Below are 22,006 nucleotides of genomic sequence, written 5' to 3'. Positions count from 1 at the left end.
TCCTTTTCTCCTCTTGAAGACCTCAATGACGTCTAGCCTAGAAGCTCACATAGCCAGATCTTGGTCAGATCAATGTGTTTTATTAAAGAGCCCATATCATGGAGAAGTACGCTTTTCTTCTGTGGACAGTTTCCTGTAGTATGTCATACGAAAGCCCCATTGCTGACACAGATGTACAAATGCACACAAACTGCTTGTCTAGTCCATGTAGAGAAGAAGTACTGCCAATAGAATAGGACTTGCTCTCTGGAGCAGATAAATGTAAATTTATTGGCACCATGCTGCCTAATGCCAGCATTGCGCTGTGAAGCAGTGGAAGGATTTGGGAGTTAGAAGGTGGGGTGGTGGGGTAGGATCTTGTTCCCCCATTTTAGTAAGATGTTTCCATGACTTAGGATCTCATTCCCATGACTTATTAAGTCGTAGTTGTGACTTAAAATCTTGTTCCCACACCTAACTAAACAACCTTACTAAATTGTGGCCATGACTTAGGATCTGATTCCTACGCCTTACTAAGTTGTGGCATTGATTTAGGATCTCATTCCCACGCCTTACTAATACATTTCCATGACTTAGGATCTTGTTCCCACAACTTAGGATCTCATTCCCACATCTTACTAAATTGTGCCCTTCTTAGGATTGTGTTCCCTCTTTTTACTATGCCATTCCCTTAGGATCTCATTCCCACGCCTTATTAAGTCATGGCCATGACTTAGGATCTCATTCCCACATCTTATTAAGTTGTGGTCATGACTTAGGATCTCATTCTCACATCTTACTAAGTTGTGGCCATGACTTAGGATCTCATTCCCACCCCATATTAAGTTGTGGCCATGACTTAGGGTCTCACTTAGTCTTAGTTATGTGGGATGTCACCAGTGCCCTAAGTGTTATATAAATATTTCAGGGGAAAAGCAAAACTCATTAATTCACACACAAAGAGAAACCCCAGCACATCAGTACTTTTTTTTTTGACTCATTTTATTACAAATGTTTTTCTCAAGGAGGACTTATTACAAGGAGTATATTCTCAACATGCGGAAACAAGAATGAAACAGAACACGTGGGAACCAAACAAACAGGAGGAAGAGGAGGAGGAGCAGGAGGAGGATCAGACAACCCACTGTTCACAATAAACGGAAAAGAAAAAAAAAACCGAACCAATAAAAATAAAGAAATAAAACCAAACCAAACGATTGGATAAAGCCCTCAGGAACGGGAGCCAGTGATGATTACGGTGCAGGCATAGAATGGCCACATTCACACCGACTTCAGCCAAAGATCGATCCAACCAAAGGCAAGATGTGCACATCTCAAGAAACACTTTACAATTGTTAATATGCCATCGGCTTTTTGTTTCGCAAGATTTTTAAAAAGCTTCACTTGCATGTACATAAAACTGTACAAAAAACAGGGCATCACAAGCAATTTTTGTCCTATATAAATATAACCAACAATTAGGATAACAATTTTTTTTATTTATTTTTTTATTATTTTTTTCTCCTGCAAAAGACATACTTTCAAGGCAGCCGTCTTTAGGTTTAGGTGAATAGTGATGATGGGGCTGTGCAGTGACGGTGACGGACGTTTACCGTTTTTTTTTTTTTTTTTATTCTGAGGGAAGTAAAACTAAAAAAAAAAAAAGAAAGAAAAAAAACAACTAGAAAAGGTTTCTGGACCACCACTAACATCATCTCGGCAAGAACAGTAAACAATTTCTACCAATTATCTTTGGATTTCATGCTAAACTCATCGTCGCCTGCCTGACAGCACACATATGTGGGGGAAGGGGGTGGGGTGGAGAGGTCTATGTACAAAAAAGACACCTTCTAAAGATGCTAGCCACGAAAAAAGACCAAGAAATAATAAAAAAATAAATAAAAAATACAACAAAACAAAACACTGCTTTGAAACAGGAAATAACGGCCTGGAATAAAAAGCAAATGTTCCTCTCTCACCACGGTCTTATCACACCCATCAGTCAGTCCTCAGCTAGAGACACCAAAACAGCAAGAGAGCACACATCTAAACACCAGTTTTAAAAAACGACAACGAGTGGAAAATTGAAAAGTCCTTTTTTTCACATTCTGCCCTCCGAGAATCAAAGCTAGCGATTCAGAAACGGCGTCAAGTGACTCCGCGGATCCCGGAGTCCTTGAGTCTCCCAGTCTCGGAGTTGAAAAACTCGTAACCAGCCGTGTCGTATAAAAATAAATAAATAAATAAAACCAAAAGGCCAATCAAATCCGGCCGCTCGGCTCCGGATCGCTTCCATATTTTTTTTCCTTTTTTTTTTTTCTTTTTTGACACAGGCTGGGATTACAGTGTAGTGGGGTCAAACCCTGCTTCGGTAGAAGAAGTCGGAACAGGTTAAACCTAGCGAGTGGACGGCACGGCATGGCACGGCACGGAATGGCACGGCGGTCATCTCTGTCCTTAACTGAGTTAAGTCCAGGTCAGCGAACTGGCGCTTAGCCATGGCCAGAGACGAGCAGAGCGTTTAAGGGAGGGCGAGAAGCGCTAATTACGCCGGATCACGAGTCTCGCTGGAATTTACCCGCACCCCCCCATCCCCCCCCCACACACCCCATCACAGTCGCTAAATGGCTTTGAAAACAGCATAATGTGCTTTTTCTCCTCAAGGCGGGCTAATCATTCGCCTTATTTAATCACAGTCGTGTCCAGCCGTTTCCATATGTTTCTGCTTTAATTATTATTGTTCTCCGCCAGGCGCTGAAGGGGGCGCCGGCGAGGTATTAAAAAAAATAAAAAATTAAAAAGCCAGCGAAGAAGCAACCCCCTCTTTAAGCAGGCCGCCTAAAGAGCCTGTGGTCTAATCAGCTTCCTGCGGGCGGCGCGTTTCATTCATTTCTCGCTCTAATTAGCGAGATGGCCACTGCGGCTCCTCCTCCCAGCTCGCTCGTACACTACATACGTGCCTCAGGGGCGAGGCTAGGTGCTGTATATATATATAGAGAGAGTGATGGAGATTGCCCAGCTGCAGTGTGCAATGCTAGGGCGCTGCTAGCCATGGAGGTGCCTGTGCTGATTATTCGTACTGCTATTAGATCTCAGTTCCGCTCGGAGCAAAACAGCCACACATTTGCTCGGTGAACACAATCGTTTCATTGCCGTGACGGCTGGAGGCCACAGTGGGAAAAAAAAAGAAAGAAAGAAAGAAAGAAAGAAGGAGAAACACCTCCTGAAACACCGTCTGGCTAAGTGCTAAGCACGCAGTGAGCTAACCAAGCCAGCTGGACATTGGGTCGATGGAAACAATGGCCGTTTAAGGAACACAAAAAAGAATTCGAAATGAGGCAATTTTGATCTTTTGTGACCTTAGTTAGTCATCTCCTGACTGTGAATTACATGCGCTGTTGACATGCTTGCGAGGCCAGACGGGATTATCAATCTAATTCGTCGCTTATGATTGTAAAGTACAACCGCTTTAAGGCATTGAAAAGGGGTTCCTTGCACCTTCTCGGCTTTCGGAACCAGAGGGGATGGCCGTGATGACCATGTAAGTAGGAAAATGAGAAGAAGCCACTTTATTTCAGTGGTCCACTGTAGATGCTTAGTATGGGCCTTCAACAGATGGTCAACTGAATATCAATGGAATTTAATGAAACCTAGAAATTGTGCATTTTCGAGGTGAAAAGGGATCAATTTAGTACTAAAAAAGAGGTTCCTGGTCTTTGTCCAACAATAGTGGAACAACTTTTGGTGCTATAAGGTTTTCCTTGGATCTGTGATATGGAAATATGGAGAACTTTTTTACCAAGCAAAGAAAAACAAAAATAAAAAACGAATATAATCAACAAATAAATATATTTAAGCATCATGGTTTTACTTAAAAGACAAAGAACTACTTATTACTACAGGGTGGTGAAAACAAATATATCGTCGCTGTCACTCAACTTTACAGGAGAATGAAAAAACTTCCGAACTTTCAATGGAAGTCAACGTAAGAAGATTTAATCTGGAGCGTTTCTATTGGTCTACTAATCATCTAGTGTTGACTGATACAATGTAAAAACAACAGCCAGATTCACATCAAGTCAAAAAGTGTAGTACAAAAACAGTAATCCAAAGATTGTTCTGTGACAGCAATGATATAAAACACAGTGGGACCTACAACTGAGCCCTGAGGAACACCATTAATGGTAGGAAGAGGGAAAGAGAGATGATGACTCTCATTTCGACCTTCACAGGCTGTACCTTAGAAGAGAGGTGACTGGAAAACCCAAGCCAAGGAGTGACCCGAGGTCCCAACCCTATCTAGCGCCCAATCAATCCAGCTAAATGGAGTCGAAAGTTGAGGCGAATTCAGTGAACGTAGCTGCTGCACAATGCTGTTTAGCGCAATGGCATAATGCAGGCCGTAATGTCATAAGGGCTTCAAAGTAGCAGTAGTCAGCTAGATAGTCTGCTAATTTCCCCAACCGACCGCTAACAAGTTGAGCATCTGTAGATGACCTACAGAGGACCACTGATTTAAAGTGTGCCTGAAGATTCTGTTGGAGTCAGCCGCGGTCGTGACTTTGTGAAGATACCTCCGGGGGTCGATCCGCAGAAGGTCCGGCGATTCCTTCGGAAACTCTTAGTGAGACGGCGCTCGCTAGCGCAACAGGGTGTCGCGCAGCAAATCTCGGCGAAAGCAGTATTCCGAAAGAAATGCCTTTTGGGCTCAGCCTTGTTCTAAAGGAACAGCAGGTTCGCAGCTCAGCGAGAGAGAGGCTTAGCCTGCCACACACCGAGTTAAGCCACTGCGCTGAGTGAGGTCCGCCAAGGAGGAAAGGGTTCACAGTGCCAAACACACACCCAGCGGCGGGTCGATAGCCGCGCACGGTAACGCGCGCATGCGTGTGAAGACCGCCTGTGCGATTGTGTGCTGGTAGCGCCACACAGGCGGCAATGTGTGACAGTGAGTTCGTGACAACACACACACACACACACACACACACACATATACATATACATTAGTTTTCTGGTCATGTGTAACCTGACACACACACACACAGGCCTGCTGTCACGTAGCACCAGTAGTGGTAGTCATCTATAGTTCTACACACACACATGAACAGACCACACACTTACACACACACACACACACATATGCTGTGTCCCAACTGCAAAGCATACACTGCTACTCTGAATTATGTAGTGTGGTAAGATTAATATGCAGAATATTTACGTCATATTATGCCGCAAATGTTATGATTGATTTTAACTGACTAATGTTTTTTATGTATGTAATCAATTACTTTTTTTCAGAGAATTGTCTCGTTAGATGTAGATCAAACTCAACAAATAAGACGATTAATCACAATTACCTACAAAAAAAATTATATATATATAAATTATGATTAATCACATGTGCTAAATTGGCAATTGAAGACAAATATGATTAATCACAACTAATTACATGGCTACTTGTGTCAAATGTCATTAACCCCAATTACTTCACAAAATAATATGATTTGTCATGTATTAATTACTATGATTAATCACATATAATTAATCAGTCAATGTAATTAATCACATTTACAAAAATGTAAACAATTAACTACACAAAATAATGTGATATATGTGTGTGATTAATCACATAATATCAAAAGTTATATAACATATATCACCATATCATATACCACCATCCATTAATCGCACACATGTGATTAATCACATTTTCTAAGGATATATATATATATATATATATATATATATATATGATTAAGGATGTGATTTAAGACAAATACCACGTGTGTGCTACTCAGGGCAAATGTCATTAATCCCAATTCCTAACTAAAACAATTGATTTGTCATAGTATTAATCACTATGATTAATCACTTTGTGCAGTTGAGCGTACCGAATCACATTTACTAATTTCACATTTAGTAATTTAATCACAACTACCTAAACAACATAAGGTGACTAGTTAAGACACATGTGATTACTCTCCATTTCTTACATGAAACAATTTGATCATAATCATGATTGTTCACATCACTTTGTGTCGACAATTGATCACCAGTGATTAATCACATTTGTCTCAAAGGGATTTTCGAGACATTTCTTTTGATCCATTCAAGAAACAATGAAAATAAATAAATGAATTAGTTCAAATTAAAAGTTCAGAAGTTTTGATATGACAGTGACCGCACACTCAAAACGTGTACAATTGGAACACAGCACCAGTTTCTCACCACTATGTGACAGCAGGCCTCAGGCCACACTGCTGCATGTCCAGATCTGAGACGCCGAGTCCGAGAGCGTGAGAGTGTGTGAGTTCCATTCTCCCTAATTCTCATCTTCTGAACCTTAGAGAAGAGAACCTCCAGCTGCAGCAGCAGAAGCACCACCACCACCACCATCAGTGCTGTATCTTCCACAGGCTGGTTCATTCATTTTATGAAGCAGTTTTGTTGTTGTTGTTGTTGTTGTTGTCATTGTTGTCGCTGTTGTCGTTGATCTCAGCTCGAGTCTGGTAGTCATATTTATATGTACACCCCATAGAAATGTATTTACATCACTGTACATGTACTAAGACCGCTCCGTCTGGAGGAGGAGATCCGATACACAAGTGGCGGAGACTCTAGAAGAAGCTTCCGGCTTATGGCACTACAGCACAGGTCACACTGTTTAAAAGATCCAGTAAACATTCCACAGGCTAACGAAGCTAAAGCCAGTCACGTCGAAGCTGTTTATTTGTTTATTTTTTTGTTTGTTTTCTCTTTTTTTTTAATTCGTGGTTCGTGGTAGTATGTAAAAACGATGCGTTTCAGGAAATGTAAAAAAAAAAAATAAAGAAGCTGAAAATCAACGTAATAAATAGATGAATTTATGGGTGAATAAATAAATAGAAATATAAATAAATGTACAACTCTGTCACCATTTGTTTGTTTTGTTCACGAATAGCCTGAATTCGCTATGTAAGTGGCGTCCCGCCCAGTCACGATGGTTCTCCGTCGATGTTCCTCTCGCCATTTCTGCGCCGTCGCGACGTGTGTGACTTCCTATCGCTGCGTGTCAATCGGTTTCGGCGTGGTGCTGGAGCTCACAGGTAAATTTCCCGTTTGGAGGTGTGGTTGGAGGTGGGGCTGGTGGGAGGGAACTCAGAAGTGACGCTCAGTGGCACCTCCTCCAGTGGGGCGTGGTCACTGGGGACATGGTCACTGCTGGAGTAGGCACTGCGGGAGGGGGGCAGGCGGGGCCGGGACTCGTCTCCCACGAGCCGGGGAGCGCTGCCGTTGGCCAGCCGGCCCAGGCTTCCTCTCTCCTGGTAAGGCACGAAGGTGGAGAGCTTGGGCGGGTTGCGGCTCTTCCGGACGGGAGACGGCTGCCCCGGCATCCAGCAGGCGTCCGAGTGGCCCAGCTCGCTGCACTCCTGGCTGCAGTTCCCTGTCATGGCCACGTCGGGCAGGGAGCGGATATCTGCGGGGGTTCGGAAAACAAAGGTAGAGGAGGTCAGTATGGGAGTTGCCATCGTCAGGAATATCTCTATGAAAATTGCTGCTTATTTTATTGATTGAGTCCCATCACTGTTGCTTATACGTGAAGCTCTACATTAACAGCCTCCAAAGTGTACGACTGAAGCCATTTATATCCCTGGAACTGTGAAGGGAACTGAATTTAAGTGGGTTCATATAAATTTATGTGAGTCATCCTACGAAACGGGTGCGTAATTTGCATCCGCAGCGTTTGATGGGCTGCATTAAACGCCAAAGAAATGGGCCAAAGTGTTTCCAAAGCTTAAAGGCTATTCGCTCAAGTGTTCTCGTTAGCGGGGGATATGAGAAAACACTGCTTCTTAAAGAGTAACATGCTATTTCATTGGCACATTAACAGATTAGCATTTTTAATAAAAAATTTAATACAAAAAAAATGTATAAAAAAAAGACACTGACCCAAAAATGGGCATACCGTTCGTCAATGTATTTTTCTTTATAGCTAACTGCTTTTTTTTCAATATATATATGTATGAGACAGTGTACAACCCCACACACTTTCGGTCGAAATAGTAGAAATATATGATGTAACACAGGAGTTGTATCGATGTATAAGTAAATAATGAACAGACAAAAATAAATAAATAGAACAAATTAAATGAATAAACAGATAAATAAATTAAATAAATAACAATAAATAAAACACTAAACATAAATAAAGCACCTTCAGTCTCCTGCCATTTCTACCCTATTAAAGGCTATTGTACACAGTGTGTGTCTTATTAAAGTATAGTGTGCATACTGTGCATCCTATTATAGGCTAGTGTGCATAGTGTGCATCCTATTATTGGCTAGTGTGCATAGTGTGCATCCTATTAAAGGCTAGTGTGCATAATGTGCATCCTATTATAGGCAAGTGTGCATAGTGTGCATCCTATTAAAGGCTAGTTTGCATAGTGTGCATCCTATTATAGGCAAGTGTGCATAGTGTGCATCCTATTAAAGGCTAGTGTGCATAGTGCATATCCTCTGAAAGACTAGTGTGCATCCTATTAAAGGCTAGTGCACATAGTGTGCATCCTATTATAGGCTAGTGTGCATAGTGTGCATCCTATTAAAGGCTAGTGTGCATAGTGCATATCCTCTGAAAGACTAGTGTGCATCCTATTAAAGGCTAGTGTACACAGTGTGCATCCTATTATAGGCAAGTGTGCATAGTGTGCATCCTATTATAGGCTAGTGTGCATCCTATTATAGGCTAGTGTGCAAAATGTGCATCCTATTATAGGCAAGTGTGCATAGTGTGCATCCTATTAAAGGCTCGTTTGCATAGTGTGCATCCTATTATAGGCTAGTGTGCATCCTATTAAAGGCTAGTGTGCATAGTGTACATCCTCTGAAAGACTAGTGTGAATCCTATTATAGGCTAGTGTGCATAGTGTGCATCCTATTATAGTTCTAGTGTTCATAGTGTGCATCCTACTATAGGGCAGTGTACATAGTGTGCATCCTATTATAGGCTAGTATGCATAGTGTGCATCCTACTATAGGGCAGTGTACATAGTGTGCATCCTATAATAGGCTAGTGTGCATCCTTTTACAGGCTAGTGTGAATCCTATTATAGGCTAGGGTGTATAGTGTGCATCCTATTAAATACTAGCATGGTTTACAACAAATTGACATTCTTCTGTTGATCGTCTGTAAGATCTAAACTTTCGCAAAGTTCAGATAGGGCCCCCAGACCTTTATATTATATATTATTATTATATATTAATTAAAAGATAAAATAACACATTTATGAAAAGGTCTGGGAGCCCTTTCTGAACTTTGTGAATATATTTATATATTATTCTTTGTACTGGGAAGTTACACATTTCTGAAAATAGAAATGAGATAATCATCTCACAAGTCCCCTGAACCTCGTCCCTAAATGTTGTAATATTTCCACGCTGCCAATCAACTTTTTAACTAGTTAACCTACGAGTTTCCGTCTAAAGGCACTTCTCGCTTTGGCCTGTACCGATCAACCTGTGGAACCTTACTACCGGCCCAACGAGGCATCAGTCATGCCCTTTTAAAGAGCACCGCAGGAATGTCCCTGTCTTGAGCGCAGCCAGAGAAACGTGGTGACGAACTGGCCCTCGTTCTGTTCTCTTCTGCGGCGGCTCTGCAGGGTGAGTCAGGCAGAGACTGCGGCTCACCTACACCCAGACATGGACAATTAGCGGCCGATGCACAAAGAGCTCGCAGCGGTTGCTATGCGCTGTGGCGCGGTTGCTATGCGAGCTGCAGCGGTTGCTATGCGCGGTGCTGTTGTTGTTACGTGCCGCTCTGTGTTTTTTTTTTTTTTTCTTTTTTTTTTTTCTTCCCCCGCCACTCTGCGCTTTATTGCGGTCCACTCGAAGCCGGCGTGGCGCCCGCTACAGTGATTGTGTTTGAAATGCCTGCTGCTGTGCTGCAAACAGTGTCTGATAGCTGTTGATGGTGGCTTAGGTGGTTGCTATGCACTGGAACAAGTGTGAGGTGCAAGGTGCAAAGCCCTAGAGTGGAGGGGTGGGGTGGAGGCCACATGGAACACACATGCAAACAGACACAGAAGCGTGTGTATTTGTAGGGGTGAGACTTTTTATGGGAATAAAGGTATTAAAAGGGTTCCTTGGAGCGATGCAACAGTAGAACCAGTTCTGGAACCCTAAGGAACCACTGCCATATCATACAATTATGATAGGTGATTGACCAGTAAACATTACTGGTCATTTGAGAATACACTACTTCTTAAAGAGGAACATGCTATTTCATTAGCACATTAGCAGATTAGCATGTTTAATACAAAATATAATACAAAAAAATGTAATACAAAAAGGACACTGACCCAAAAATTCGCATTCCATTCGTCAATGTATTTTCCTATATAGGTATAACTATATATATAACTTATTTTTTTTCAATAATATAAAATTATATATATATATATATATATATATATATATATACAGTCATGCCCGAACGTATTCATACCCCTGTCAAAGTTTGACTTAAATTTACTTTTATTTAACCAGAAATTATATTTTTGCCTGGAAATGACACAGGCATCTCCCAGGAGATAACACGATGATGTACAAGAGGCATCATTGTGGGAAAAAATATTTCTCAGCTTTTATACACATTTGAACAAAAAGTGGCATGTCCAAAATTATTCATACCCTTCTCAATAATTAATAGAAAAGCCTTTATTGGCTATTACAGCAATCAAACGCTTCCTGTAATTGCTGACCAGCTTTTTGCATGTCTCCACTGGTATTTTTGCCCATTCATCTTTAGTGATGAGCTCCAACTCTTTGAGGTTCGAGGGTCTCCTTGCCATCACCCTGATCTTTAGCTCCCTCCACAGATTCTCAATTGGATTCAAGTCAGGACTCTGGCTGGGCCACTGCAAAACATTAATGTTTTTGTCTGCTAACCATTTCTTCACCACTTTGGCTGTGTGTTTTGGGTCGTTGTCGTGCTGAAATGTCCACCGGTTCCCAAGGCCAAGTTTCTCTGCAGACTGCCTGATGTTGTTGTTGAGAATCTTGATGTATTGCTCTTTTTTCATGGTGCCATTTACTGCGATCAAGTTCCCTGGTCCATTGGCTGAAAAACACCCCCAAAACATTAGGTTCCCACCACCATGTTTGACAGTGGGGATGGTGTTCTTAGGGTTGAAGGCTTCTCCTTTTTCACGCCAAATGGTGCACACATCATTGTGGCCAAACAATTCAATTTTTGTTTCATCTGACCATAAAACAGAACACCAGAAGTCTTCTTCTTTGTCCAGATGAGCATTTGCAAAGGTCAAGCGGGCTTTTGTGTGCCTTTTCTGGAGAAGTGGTGTCCTCCTTGGCCTGCGTCCGTGGAACCCAGCAGCGTGCAGTGTCCGTTGAACTGTCTGCCTTGAGATGTCGCCACCAGCAGAGTCCAGATTCACCAGGATGGCCTTGGTGGTGATCCTTGGATTTTTCTTCACCTCTCTCACTATTCTCCTGGCCAGCACAGGTGTCACTTTTGGCTTCCGACCACATCTTCTGAGATTTTCCACAGTGCGGAACTTTTTTAATAATACTTTGCACTGTAGCCACTGGAACTTGAAAACATTTTGATATGGCTTTATAGCCCTTTCCTGACTTGTGAGCGGCCACAATGCACAGCCGCAGGTCCTTAGTGAGCTCCTTTGTCTTAGCCATGACTGTCCACAAACCAACTGCAGAGAGCTGCTGTTTTTCTCCTGTTGAGTTGATTAAAACAGCTGTTCCCAATGAATCAGGGTAATTAGGATGCTTTAAAACAGCTTGGACTATTTGGAATGGTATAGAACTTTGGATTTTCCCATATACTGTGACAGTTTTCAAAGGGTATGAATAATTTTGGACATGCCACTTTTTGTTCAAATGTGTATAAAAGCTAAGAAATACTTTTTCCCACAATGATGCCTCTTGTACATCATCGTGTTATCTCCTGGGAGATGCCTGTGTCGTTTCAAGGCAAAAATATAACTTCTGGTTAAATAAAAGTAAATTTAAGTCAAACTTTGCCAGGGGTATGAATACTTTCGGGCATGACTGTATATGTATATATATATATATATATATATATATTCTTTTTTTCTTTTTTTTTATTATTATTATTTTTTTATTATTATTATTATTTATTTATTTATTTATTTTTTAGAATTTAGTCCCAAACCATTAGACAGTGTTCAACCCTGGTCGAACAGTAGAAAGATATGATGTAACACTTGGGCTGTATCGATGTATAAGTAAATAATGAAAAGACAAAGAATAAATAAATAGAACAAATTAAATGAATGAACAGATAAATAAATAAAATAAATAAGAATAAATTCATTAATGAAGCCACTTCAGTCTCCTGCCATTTCTATCCTATTAAAGGCTAGTGTGCATATTAAGTGTCCTATTAAGGCTAGTATATGTTCACTTCCCAGTGCTTACGGTCCATACGGAGTGCTCTTACTTAGCAACAGACCAGGAGAGGGAGCGTGTTATCGCAAATTACATCATGGCTGTTATTCGGTCAGGCAAGAGCTGAAGGCAAGTACCGTAGATCATCACAGCCGTGATGTTATTTACGATAACACACGACCTCGAGTGTTCTATTGCTTTAATCCGAAATAAATTAACAGCATAAATCAAAGAAGCCCCAAATTTCACACTGAATCTGCTTTAATACTGTCAGATCCTTCCGCCAAAAAGTAGTTCCACAACAAGTGAGTCATTGCTGTTCAATGGTAACAACTCCAAAACACCAGGATCCACTAAGTGGAGGTTGGTTCAGGTACCTGTTGAGGTCTGTACATGCTCCAGGATACTATAAGGCTCACCTTATATGATGGGATGGGAGTTCTTGAAACGCTCAACCTGGCATCTGTTTACAGATAAAGTCCTGTCCCTGCAGGTTACATCGCTCCACCACTTACAGGGCTTAAAGAGTCTGTTCTAAACGTCTTGGTTCCAGATACCAGGGGACACTTTCAGAGATCTAGGAAGGGTCAGAACCATTTTGGAGGCTCAGCCAAAAGATCAGCTCAGGCCTCGTATTTGGGGGTAGCTTCTTAAAGAGAGTCGTCAAACATCCACACCCCCAACGACCCACACAAAGGTCATGTTTTTATGATCTTGGAGACATCTGATCTTGCAACTTTTAGGACTTAAAGGATCTGCTGGAGCATCTTGGTGCCATATACCACAGAAGTCCTCGATGGGTCAGAGCTGCAACCAAAAGATATTTTGGAGACATCTGATCTTCTCCATGACCTCTGAAGGTATCTGGCTGGTATCTGGCACCAAGATTTTCCAGATTCCAGTTCTGTAAGCTGAGAGGTGGGCCCTTCTTGGTCTTGTGAAGTCCTCGATGAGTCAGAGATCACCTCAGCTCAGCCCTCTTGAAGAGAGCAGCCAAACATCCACACCCACAACCACCCTGTTTTCAGGGTCTAGGAGACCTAAATCCACATGCACACACACATTCGAGTACTATATGTGGCTCTAAATAGGGCCCACCACCGGTCCTAAAGGCAAATTCGATGTTACGGCTTATTGACTGGCACGTCTGAAATTAGTGTGCCCCTGATTGCTATCCATTTTCCATCCCACTGTTTCTAATTAATTAAATAGGGCCAAGAACCAGTGACCTCATTCCAACAACCGAACCGCCACAAGCGAATGGATGTACTGTATCTACTCCGCTCTATGGGAGTGAAGCAACAACACTGTATCTCTGCATCTATCTGCATTCGGATTCGCGCTGCGAGTGGGCACAGGCCATACTGGAAATGTGTTTTTCATGCACATTATCAGTGGATTAAAACTGACACGTAATAATTCTTTCTCGAACAGCTGCCCGTTCATGCGTATTCGGATCTGTTTGGAATGTATTATCTGCATAAGCTCCTGCTCATTTTGAGGAACAGTGGCTTAAGGGGAAAAAAATGTGAATTAGGCTTTAATTCACAGCATATTTACAGCAAACGCTTTTACCAAGGAAAAGAGTTTAATCAGGTTCTAGAGGCAGCCAAACATTGTGATGGGAGCCACAAATACACTGGCAGTCTAAAAGATTATAGTATACAGTTCTATATACACCATTCAGCCACAGGTGTGTAAAATCCAGCCCCTAGCCATGCAGTCGGCCTTTCTTACACACATCAGTGACAGAACGGGAGGTTCTAAAGAGCTCACTAAACTCCAGCCTGGTTCGGGATGTGCAGGAAGGCCTCCAATGCTCTGCTTATGCCGCCTTCACAAGAAGTTTGCTAAGGCCTTAAAACTTTTGTCGCTGCATGCAATCAAATCCTCACAGCAATGCTCCTTAATGGCACTGTGTTGTCTGGAATGATGGTGGTGGTCCATCAGGTATGGTTGGAGAGTTTGGGATGATGAGGTGGTTAGGATGGTGATCATCATCATCATCATCATCATCATCATTCAACATCCTGGCCTCATTAAAGCACTAAGGATTGCCGAATGCAATCAAATCCTCACAGCAATGCTCCTCAATGGAACTGTGTTCTCTGGAATGATGGTGGTGCTCCATCAAGTATGGCTGGGGAGTTTGGGATGATGAGGTGGTTAGGGTGGCGATCATCATCATCATCATCATCATTCAACATCCTGGCCTCACTAAGGCACTAAGGATGACCGAATGCAATCAAATCCTCACAGCAATGCTCACTCCAGAATCTAGCAGAAAGCCATGGTACCGGACAGGAGAGATAGTTCCTCCGACAAAAGCAGGATAAACTCATTTTTAGATTCCAGAGGAAGCAATGAATGAGCAGGTGTCCCAATACTTTTGTCCGATTAGCGTATGTGGAGCGGGTGGGGGGAGCGGACCCCTACGAGCGCTTTTAATGCATTATCTATGGATTAAAACTGAAAGAAAATAAGACTCTGTGTTTCTTTAGAGGGCATTATTCATGTTCGCTCTGAATAACATATTCGGATTCAGTTCCGTCCCGACTCACTCCGGCACACTGCATGTCCTCAAACATTCAAAGAGCGCGCTCGTAAACAAACACACACTCCAGCAGACCCAAGCACATAAACACCGAGCGGCGGTCCCGGAGCATGGCACGCTCCTCAGCCACACGTGGCCTCATGCGGCACGCGTGCTTCTGAGGATTGTTCCAGAGCGGGGAAAAGCGAAGGGAAGGAGGCGAGCGGAGTCTTAAAGGCGGCGGAGCTCCACAGATGGCGGCCCTGAGGCAGGGGGGGCGTGATGGCGTGCGGCCGTGGAAGGGGGGCAGCCCAGGAGACCCACCTCTGCTGGCCTTGAACATTCATGAAGCTTTAATGGAGTCATTAAAAAAACTGGGGGACGACATACACACAAAAAAAGGAATAAATAAATAAATAAACAAACAAACAACCCTTCTGCCGACAGCGTAAGCACACACACACACACACACACACACACGTGTACACAAACCATGGGCCAGAGTGGAGAAGCAGCAGGAAATAGGCAGGTGGACACGGTATATACATCAAAGAAGAGCGGAAAAGGAGGGGTAAAAGGGGGCGATGCTTTACAAACACACACACACACACACACACACACACACACACACATTTTTTCCATGCTTGAAGTGAAGCCAGAGTAAATCAGCTCTCACCTCTGGAAAAAAAAAAAAAAAAACACATTAGCCTCCCGCTAGCAAGTGTGTGTGTGTGTGTGTGTGTGTGTGTGCCTTAGCAAATGAGTTTGCGGGAAATAGTGGATGTGTACATGTGTGTGTGTGCGGGGTGTGTGTGAGCTGGTGGGGTGTGTTAGTTTGTGTGTGTGTGTGTGTCAGAAATGGAATATGCAGCAGGTGAAGGGTGCTGGATGGATAAAGATGGAACGTGTTTGTGTGTGTGTTAGTGAAGGGCGTGACTGTGGTGGGTGAGGGGAAGGGGGAGTCAGGGCGGGTGGCAGCTATTGTGGGCGAGCGAGATAGAGATGTAGTGCGTCTGATCGATGGAGAGTTTGTGTGTTACAGATACAGGTCAACCCAGGCAGGGGCTGTTATCAGCGTCCACTGTAGCCGGGACAGTAAGTGAACACCAAACTGCACACACACACATATACCCCCCCCCACACACACACACACACATCAACCAGCCATAACAATAAAACCAACACCACCTGCCTACTGCCTACTACTACTGTGTAAATCCTCCTTTCGCCACCACAACAACTCTGACCATGCGAGAAATGGAAATGGACTCCACTAGACCGCTGAAGGTGTTCTGTGGTCTCTGGCACCAAGACTAACATCAACAGCAGATCCTGTAAGTCCTGTAGGTTGGGACCTGATAAGTGGGGCGCACAAATGGGCCTGAGGGACCCACGACCCTATTGCTCCTCCCTTGGAACACTTTTGGTAGGTATTGACCACTGCATACCGTGAAGACCCCACAAGACCTGGACCCTTTGGAGATGTTCTGCGAGCACACCAGTCAGTTGTAGCAGAGTGCAAAACCATCGTCATGGGCTGAGGATGAGATTTGGCTGATGTCCAAAAGGGCGTGATAACAGAGTACCAGGCAAAGGGTTGTGGCATCTTGGTGTACCGAGAATGGACTTCTTGCATATCGAGTGCTTCCCTTCGGCATGAGCGGTGCCCCATGGGCCGTAGATGCCAGAGGGGACCGAAAACTCTAGCGAGTGGGACAGAGCAATCGACGCCCGACTGTGGAGCAGCTAACCTCCATAATGAACACCTTCCATCACCATAATACAGGCCATGCCACAACATATCGCTAGTGTCATCTGAGCCAAGGGTGGTTATGACTGCAGTGCTTTGACACAGATGTACATTTGCCAATAAAGCAAATGGAGAGAGGGAGTGTGAGAGAGAGAGAGAGAGAGAGGGAGAGAGAAAGGGAGAGAGAGGGTGGAGGGAGGCTGCCAGGGGCTGTAAGCAGTAGCTAATGGGATTGGGCGAGCAGGTGACTGAGCTGCAGGAGAAAAAAGCTCCTGCACACTTTCTCTCCCAGAACAACAAAAGCCCCAAAGCATCCAGGTCTGCAAACAGACTGCACACGCTCCACCATCAGCCCGGCCACCGAGCTCTTCACCCCCCCCCCCCTCTCTCCACTCTCTCTCTCTTTTCCTCTCTCTCTTTCTCTATCCTCAGCATGGCACACCGCCCAGCCCAGCCAGAGAGAGAGAGAGAGAGAGAGAGAGAGAGAGAGAGAGAGAGAGGAGAGAAAAGAGAGAGAGAGCCTGAAAAGAGAGAAAGAAAATGGTAAGAAAGGGATGAGAAAGAGATTTAGAGAGTGAGAGAGAGAGCAAAAGGAGAGAGTGGAAAGGTGGGGTACAGAGAGGGGGAAAGTGCAAAAGGAGAGAGAGAATAAAAAGGGTTGAGAGAGGGAGAAAGTGCAAAAGGAGAGAGAGAAAGGGGCACAATGCCATATGCTGTGGTGTAAACCACACCTCCACTGGACTCTTGGAGCAGTGGAAAAGGGTTCTGTGGAGTGACAAGTGTGGGTTTGGCGAATGGCAGGAGAACATTAATCACTTGCCTGTGTGCACTGTGCCAGCTGTAAAGTTTGGATGAGGAGGGATAATGCTACTGGGTTGTTTTTCCCTTAGTTAGCCTTGGCCTATAGGCCCCTTAGTTTGGGCAAGTTTCTTTTCTGTTGCAGCATGACCGACTATGCCCTAGTCACAAAGCAAGGTCCATATAGGCAGGGTTGGGTCAGTTTGGTGTGGCCTACATTAGAGCCCTGACCTCCAAGAATGAACTAGAATGGAGATTGAGAGCCAGGCAAAGAGGCAAAATGTCCCATATCTTGTAGAAAGTCCTCCCAGAAGAGTGGAAGCTGATATATCTGCCAAAGGGGTCCAACTGAACATGAATGCCTATGGGTTTAGAGTGGGATGTCCTAAAAGTTTCCGTCAGTGTAATCTGTAGGTGTCCCAATACTTTTGTCCATTTACATGACATTAGCTTAGCCAAAGCTTTGCTCGTGTCATCTTGACAGTGTTTTCAAAATAGACTCGCTCAACCCTGAAGGAGAGTGAGGAGGAGAAAAAAAAACAGTACCATAAACAAAATGATTAACATCGATGCTAATAATGCTAATAATCAGCGAACGGTTTAGTGAATCAGCTCTGCTCTGTCTGTGCAACACATCGAACTGCTCTCTCGCTCTCGTACACACACACACACACACACACACACACACAAATACACACACATGTTGTGTGCAAGGTTTTACAGTGGGCTTGCGTCAGGAAGCCCGTGGGACGTCTGGGCTTGTGTGTGTGTGACAGGTTTCTTCTCCGTCTGATCCTCTGCCCAGGGGCACATGAGGGGGGGAAGCTGCTCTTCCTGCGATTTCACAGGGCACCCCTCCGTTTGATTCCACATGCTCTCTTTCTGTCTGTCTGTCTCCCTCTCTCTCTCTCTCTCTCTTTTTTCCCCTCTCTCTCTTTCTCCACCTGCCGAGACTGGGCGCACCACTGTGCTCTAATCAGCTGGAAATTGCAGCCTAGCTCATGGAGCGGCACGTCGTCCTGTCCCGGCGTGGGCGCGCAAACCGTAGGCGTCTACTGTACTTAAGAAAATAAACAAATAAATAAATAAGCAATATCAGACGCCCCGTGGTTTGCTCTAAAGACAGTGATGAATGTATTTAGATAACGATGCGGGGAAACCATCTTGCGGAAAAAGAAGAAGAAGACGGCGAAGAAGAAGAGGGAGAAAGACGCAAGCTGTTTCTTTCCCTCCGCCACGGCATGCTGGGGTTGTTATCACGTCGAGGAGCCACAGTCTAACAAGCTGACACCTCCGACTACATCATGTTCTCTGCCAGAGCAAAAGCGAAAGACAAAGACTAGGAGAGCAGTCAGCAGGGAAGGTAACAGGAATAAGACGCCGAATTTATCGCAGAACACCAGAGGTGTCCTGACAACGCCGCTTGCTCACGAAACTAACACCAGCGCCTTCTCGGATGAGGTTCGCGGCCCATCGGTATCTCCGGCCTGCCCTGCTTTCCGTTGCTCGTTGCTCCCTGCAAGCAGACAGGTGACTCCTCCATCCATGACGGAAAGTTACACAACAGCCCAAGTCTGGAGGGCCCTGCTGGGATGTCGGGAGCTGTGCGAAAGCGAAGACGAGGCTCAAGAAAGGAAAAGCGACGAGCCGCATTTCCCTCCGCTGATCACACCCCATCTCCTCCGCAACCGCGACAGGGGCTTTTGTGGAGCAAATCTCAGCCTCTGAATTTTTCACTCCAAAAAGCAAGATGCTGCACGTTTGATTCATAATTGAACGCCCGCCTGGTCTACTTTGTGCAGTCGCGCGCCCGCCACCGAGAAGGCAGGGATGTAACCCGTAACCCTCCATGTAAGGCACTAATCCATCTCCTTCAGCTTCTCCTTTGCGCTGACAAGCCTCTAGATATGAAGGACGGGGAGGTCAGGAAGAGGTCGCTTCCGGGAGGCTCCGGGATTCTACTTAAGACGATAAAAATAACATGAGGACGAGGCGGTCAAGGAGGGAAGGGGATTGGGCTTGGCGGTACGGCCCATATCATTCCAAATCAATGCATACTAGATGCATTTCCTAATGGTTGTTTGGAAGTCTAAATAGGATGAGGACAACCCTGCTTCTGCATTATGCAAAAGCTCGCGCTCCGGGTTCCTCAAAGCTTTCCTTCGGTTGCGAGAGGAAGGACGTGGAATATCTGAAATAACTGAAGTTTGGAAGGAAGGCAAGGTCAGAAGCTCATTCTCCTTCCGATCTAACATTCGAATTTCTATCTCTACCTTCTGTGTCCCGAGACAAAGCTCTCGTGGCACTCTTCCTGTGGTTCTGCCGCTCATCAAGGGGTTCAGGGGGTCTTCTACTCACAGGATGTTCAGTACAGACAATAGTTCCACACTGAACCCCCTCAACAACATATAACAAACATATAAGATGTGAGCAACCAGTAAATGCTTGGAATGCTTGTTTACTGGTTTTAAGGGTTAGAGCTACTGTTCCTGGGGTCCACACAAACATGTAACCAGTAAATGCCATGGCCTGCTGGAACGTTAACTGGTTGTTTATTGGTTCTAGGGTTATGGCTACTGTTCCTGGGATCCAACATGAACATATGACCAGTTAACCACCAGTGGATGCCTTGGCCTGCTGTACTGTCTACTGGTTATTTACTGGTTCTAGGGCTACAACTACTGTTCCTGGAGCCCGCACGAACATGTAACCAGTGAACCACCAGTCAAGGCCAGGGCCGGCTGTGATGGTAACTGTTTGTTTATTGGTTCCAGGGTTAGAATCACTGTTCCTGGGGTCCACATGAACATAAAACCAATAAAAATGTTGCACAGAGTTCTGTACATAATGTTGTCTGACTTTATGCAATATGCAAATTCAAGCATATTCATAACAACGCTGTCTAGGCTGCACTCAGTATAATGCAAAACACCAACAATCAGACGATTATCCCGGCCGTGCCAGCTCCTCCTGATGGCCTGTGATACCATGGCTAGGGATCATTTTCCTCTTGGCCGCAGAAAGTCAGAGTTTGGCTTGTGGGGGCGGCAGGGTGTCGGCCTTTATTATGGAGATTGCTGGCGGTTGCGGGGTCATAGCTGGCCTCTGTGCGACATACTTTGGCACTGTCTGCTTGCTATTGGACTGTAGGGGAACAATTAGAAGCTGGCACGGTGGTGGATGACTATATCATCAAAGTATATTAGAGAACAGGATAGTGGTGGTGGAGAAAAGCAAGGGATGTCCGTATTTTCTAGCAGAAGGGCTTTTTTGACTGTGATGCTGAAGCGTGTGTGTGTGTGTGTGGTGCATCCGGCTGCAGCTTGAATCGTGCTGCCATGGGCTGGATTGCAAAAAGAAGGAAAGAGAGAGGGAAAGAGAGAGAGAGAGAGGGGCTCTAAGGCCAAGGCAGCCTGGCTCCTCTGAGCCTCACTGAAAAATAAGAGAAGTGCATGTCAGCCCCCAGTCCCTCAAGTGCCAGCCATCATGGCAGGCCACTGCAGTAGTTAGAAAGAGCTTGACTGGCTCACTGGCTGCGTCCTTTTCTGCCTCGGCTGTGATAGAGGGCCGAGCCCCAGGGCCTCTCTGTACCCGTCCCAACTGGGGCGGAAGCACATCTGGCCCTGAGCCACCAGGGTCCCCAAAGTGCCTGCTGCCTCACCTGCTCTCGAATGCAGGCTCAAACGATACGACGATATTACCGTTGCCATGTCAACAGTCTGATATGATGATTTTTTTTTTGGGGACTGTCATGTGTCCACCCTCCACCTACAAAGGCTGGATATGCTTTACTAAGAATTGGTTCTCATTTAGGGTAATGAGAAGCTCTGGAGGGCCAAGGCCGGCTTAGGGATTCCCATATTATTTCTTCATTTTATTTTGGGACTATCCGTAATGTTATTAAGCTAATCTGTTGTTTGTCTCGGGGGCCAACCAAGACTTTTGCCAAAGGTCCAACCCTGAAGAAGTTACAAGGATCGTCTAGATTGGCTAGACTAGTTTCCAGGTTAACATGCTACACTATCACTACCAGTGAAAACACTGGGTTCTTTGAATCCCAGGCCGTCAGCAGCCAGAGCCAGAGAGAGCACAATTGGCCAGGCCGTCAGCAACCGGAGGCTGAGAGTGCACAATTGGCCAGGCCGTCAGCAGCCAGAGCCAGAGAGAGCACAATTGGCCAGGCCGTCAACAGCACAATTGGCCTTTTCTCCGGATAGGTAGATGTCTCTCTCTCCTCAGCTTACATCAGTGTGACATCACTTCAGTTGGCTGGCACTGGCGCCTGCTAGGCGATGCTTCAGAGCTGTGTACCTGGCACTTTCTTCCAAGCCTATTGGTTGCCTGGTGATGTTGCACATCCTCACAGCAATGCTCCAAGACCTTTAAATCTCTTTCTTTAAACTTAAGGGATAATATGGTGAGTGGGACATATTAGGGCGACATATCGGCGAGACTGAAAAATGAACACACTACCCAACCTTACTCAGGTGGCAGCACGGGATGAGGCTGGCAGCCTCAGC

The 22,006-nt window shown here is 44.7% G+C and overlaps 1 protein-coding gene across 1 annotated transcript in view; it reads right to left on the bottom strand.

Annotated features, from left to right (window-relative positions):
- Positions 1-2,591: 2,591 nt before the first annotated feature.
- Positions 2,592-22,006, bottom strand: part of pcdh1a (protocadherin 1a) — a 113,322-nt gene continuing 93,907 nt past the window's right edge. The window contains exon 5 of the mRNA XM_072659006.1: positions 2,592-7,432. Within this exon, the coding sequence (XP_072515107.1) occupies positions 7,056-7,432 (377 nt within the window). The 3' untranslated portion in view covers positions 2,592-7,055. The remainder of the gene's footprint in view (positions 7,433-22,006) is intronic.

This window comes from Salminus brasiliensis, chromosome 16 (genome assembly GCF_030463535.1).
Source record: "Salminus brasiliensis chromosome 16, fSalBra1.hap2, whole genome shotgun sequence".
NCBI lineage: Eukaryota > Metazoa > Chordata > Actinopteri > Characiformes > Bryconidae > Salminus > Salminus brasiliensis.
Note: the sequence above shows the minus strand (reverse complement) of the source record. Positions and strands in the feature narration are given on the sequence as shown.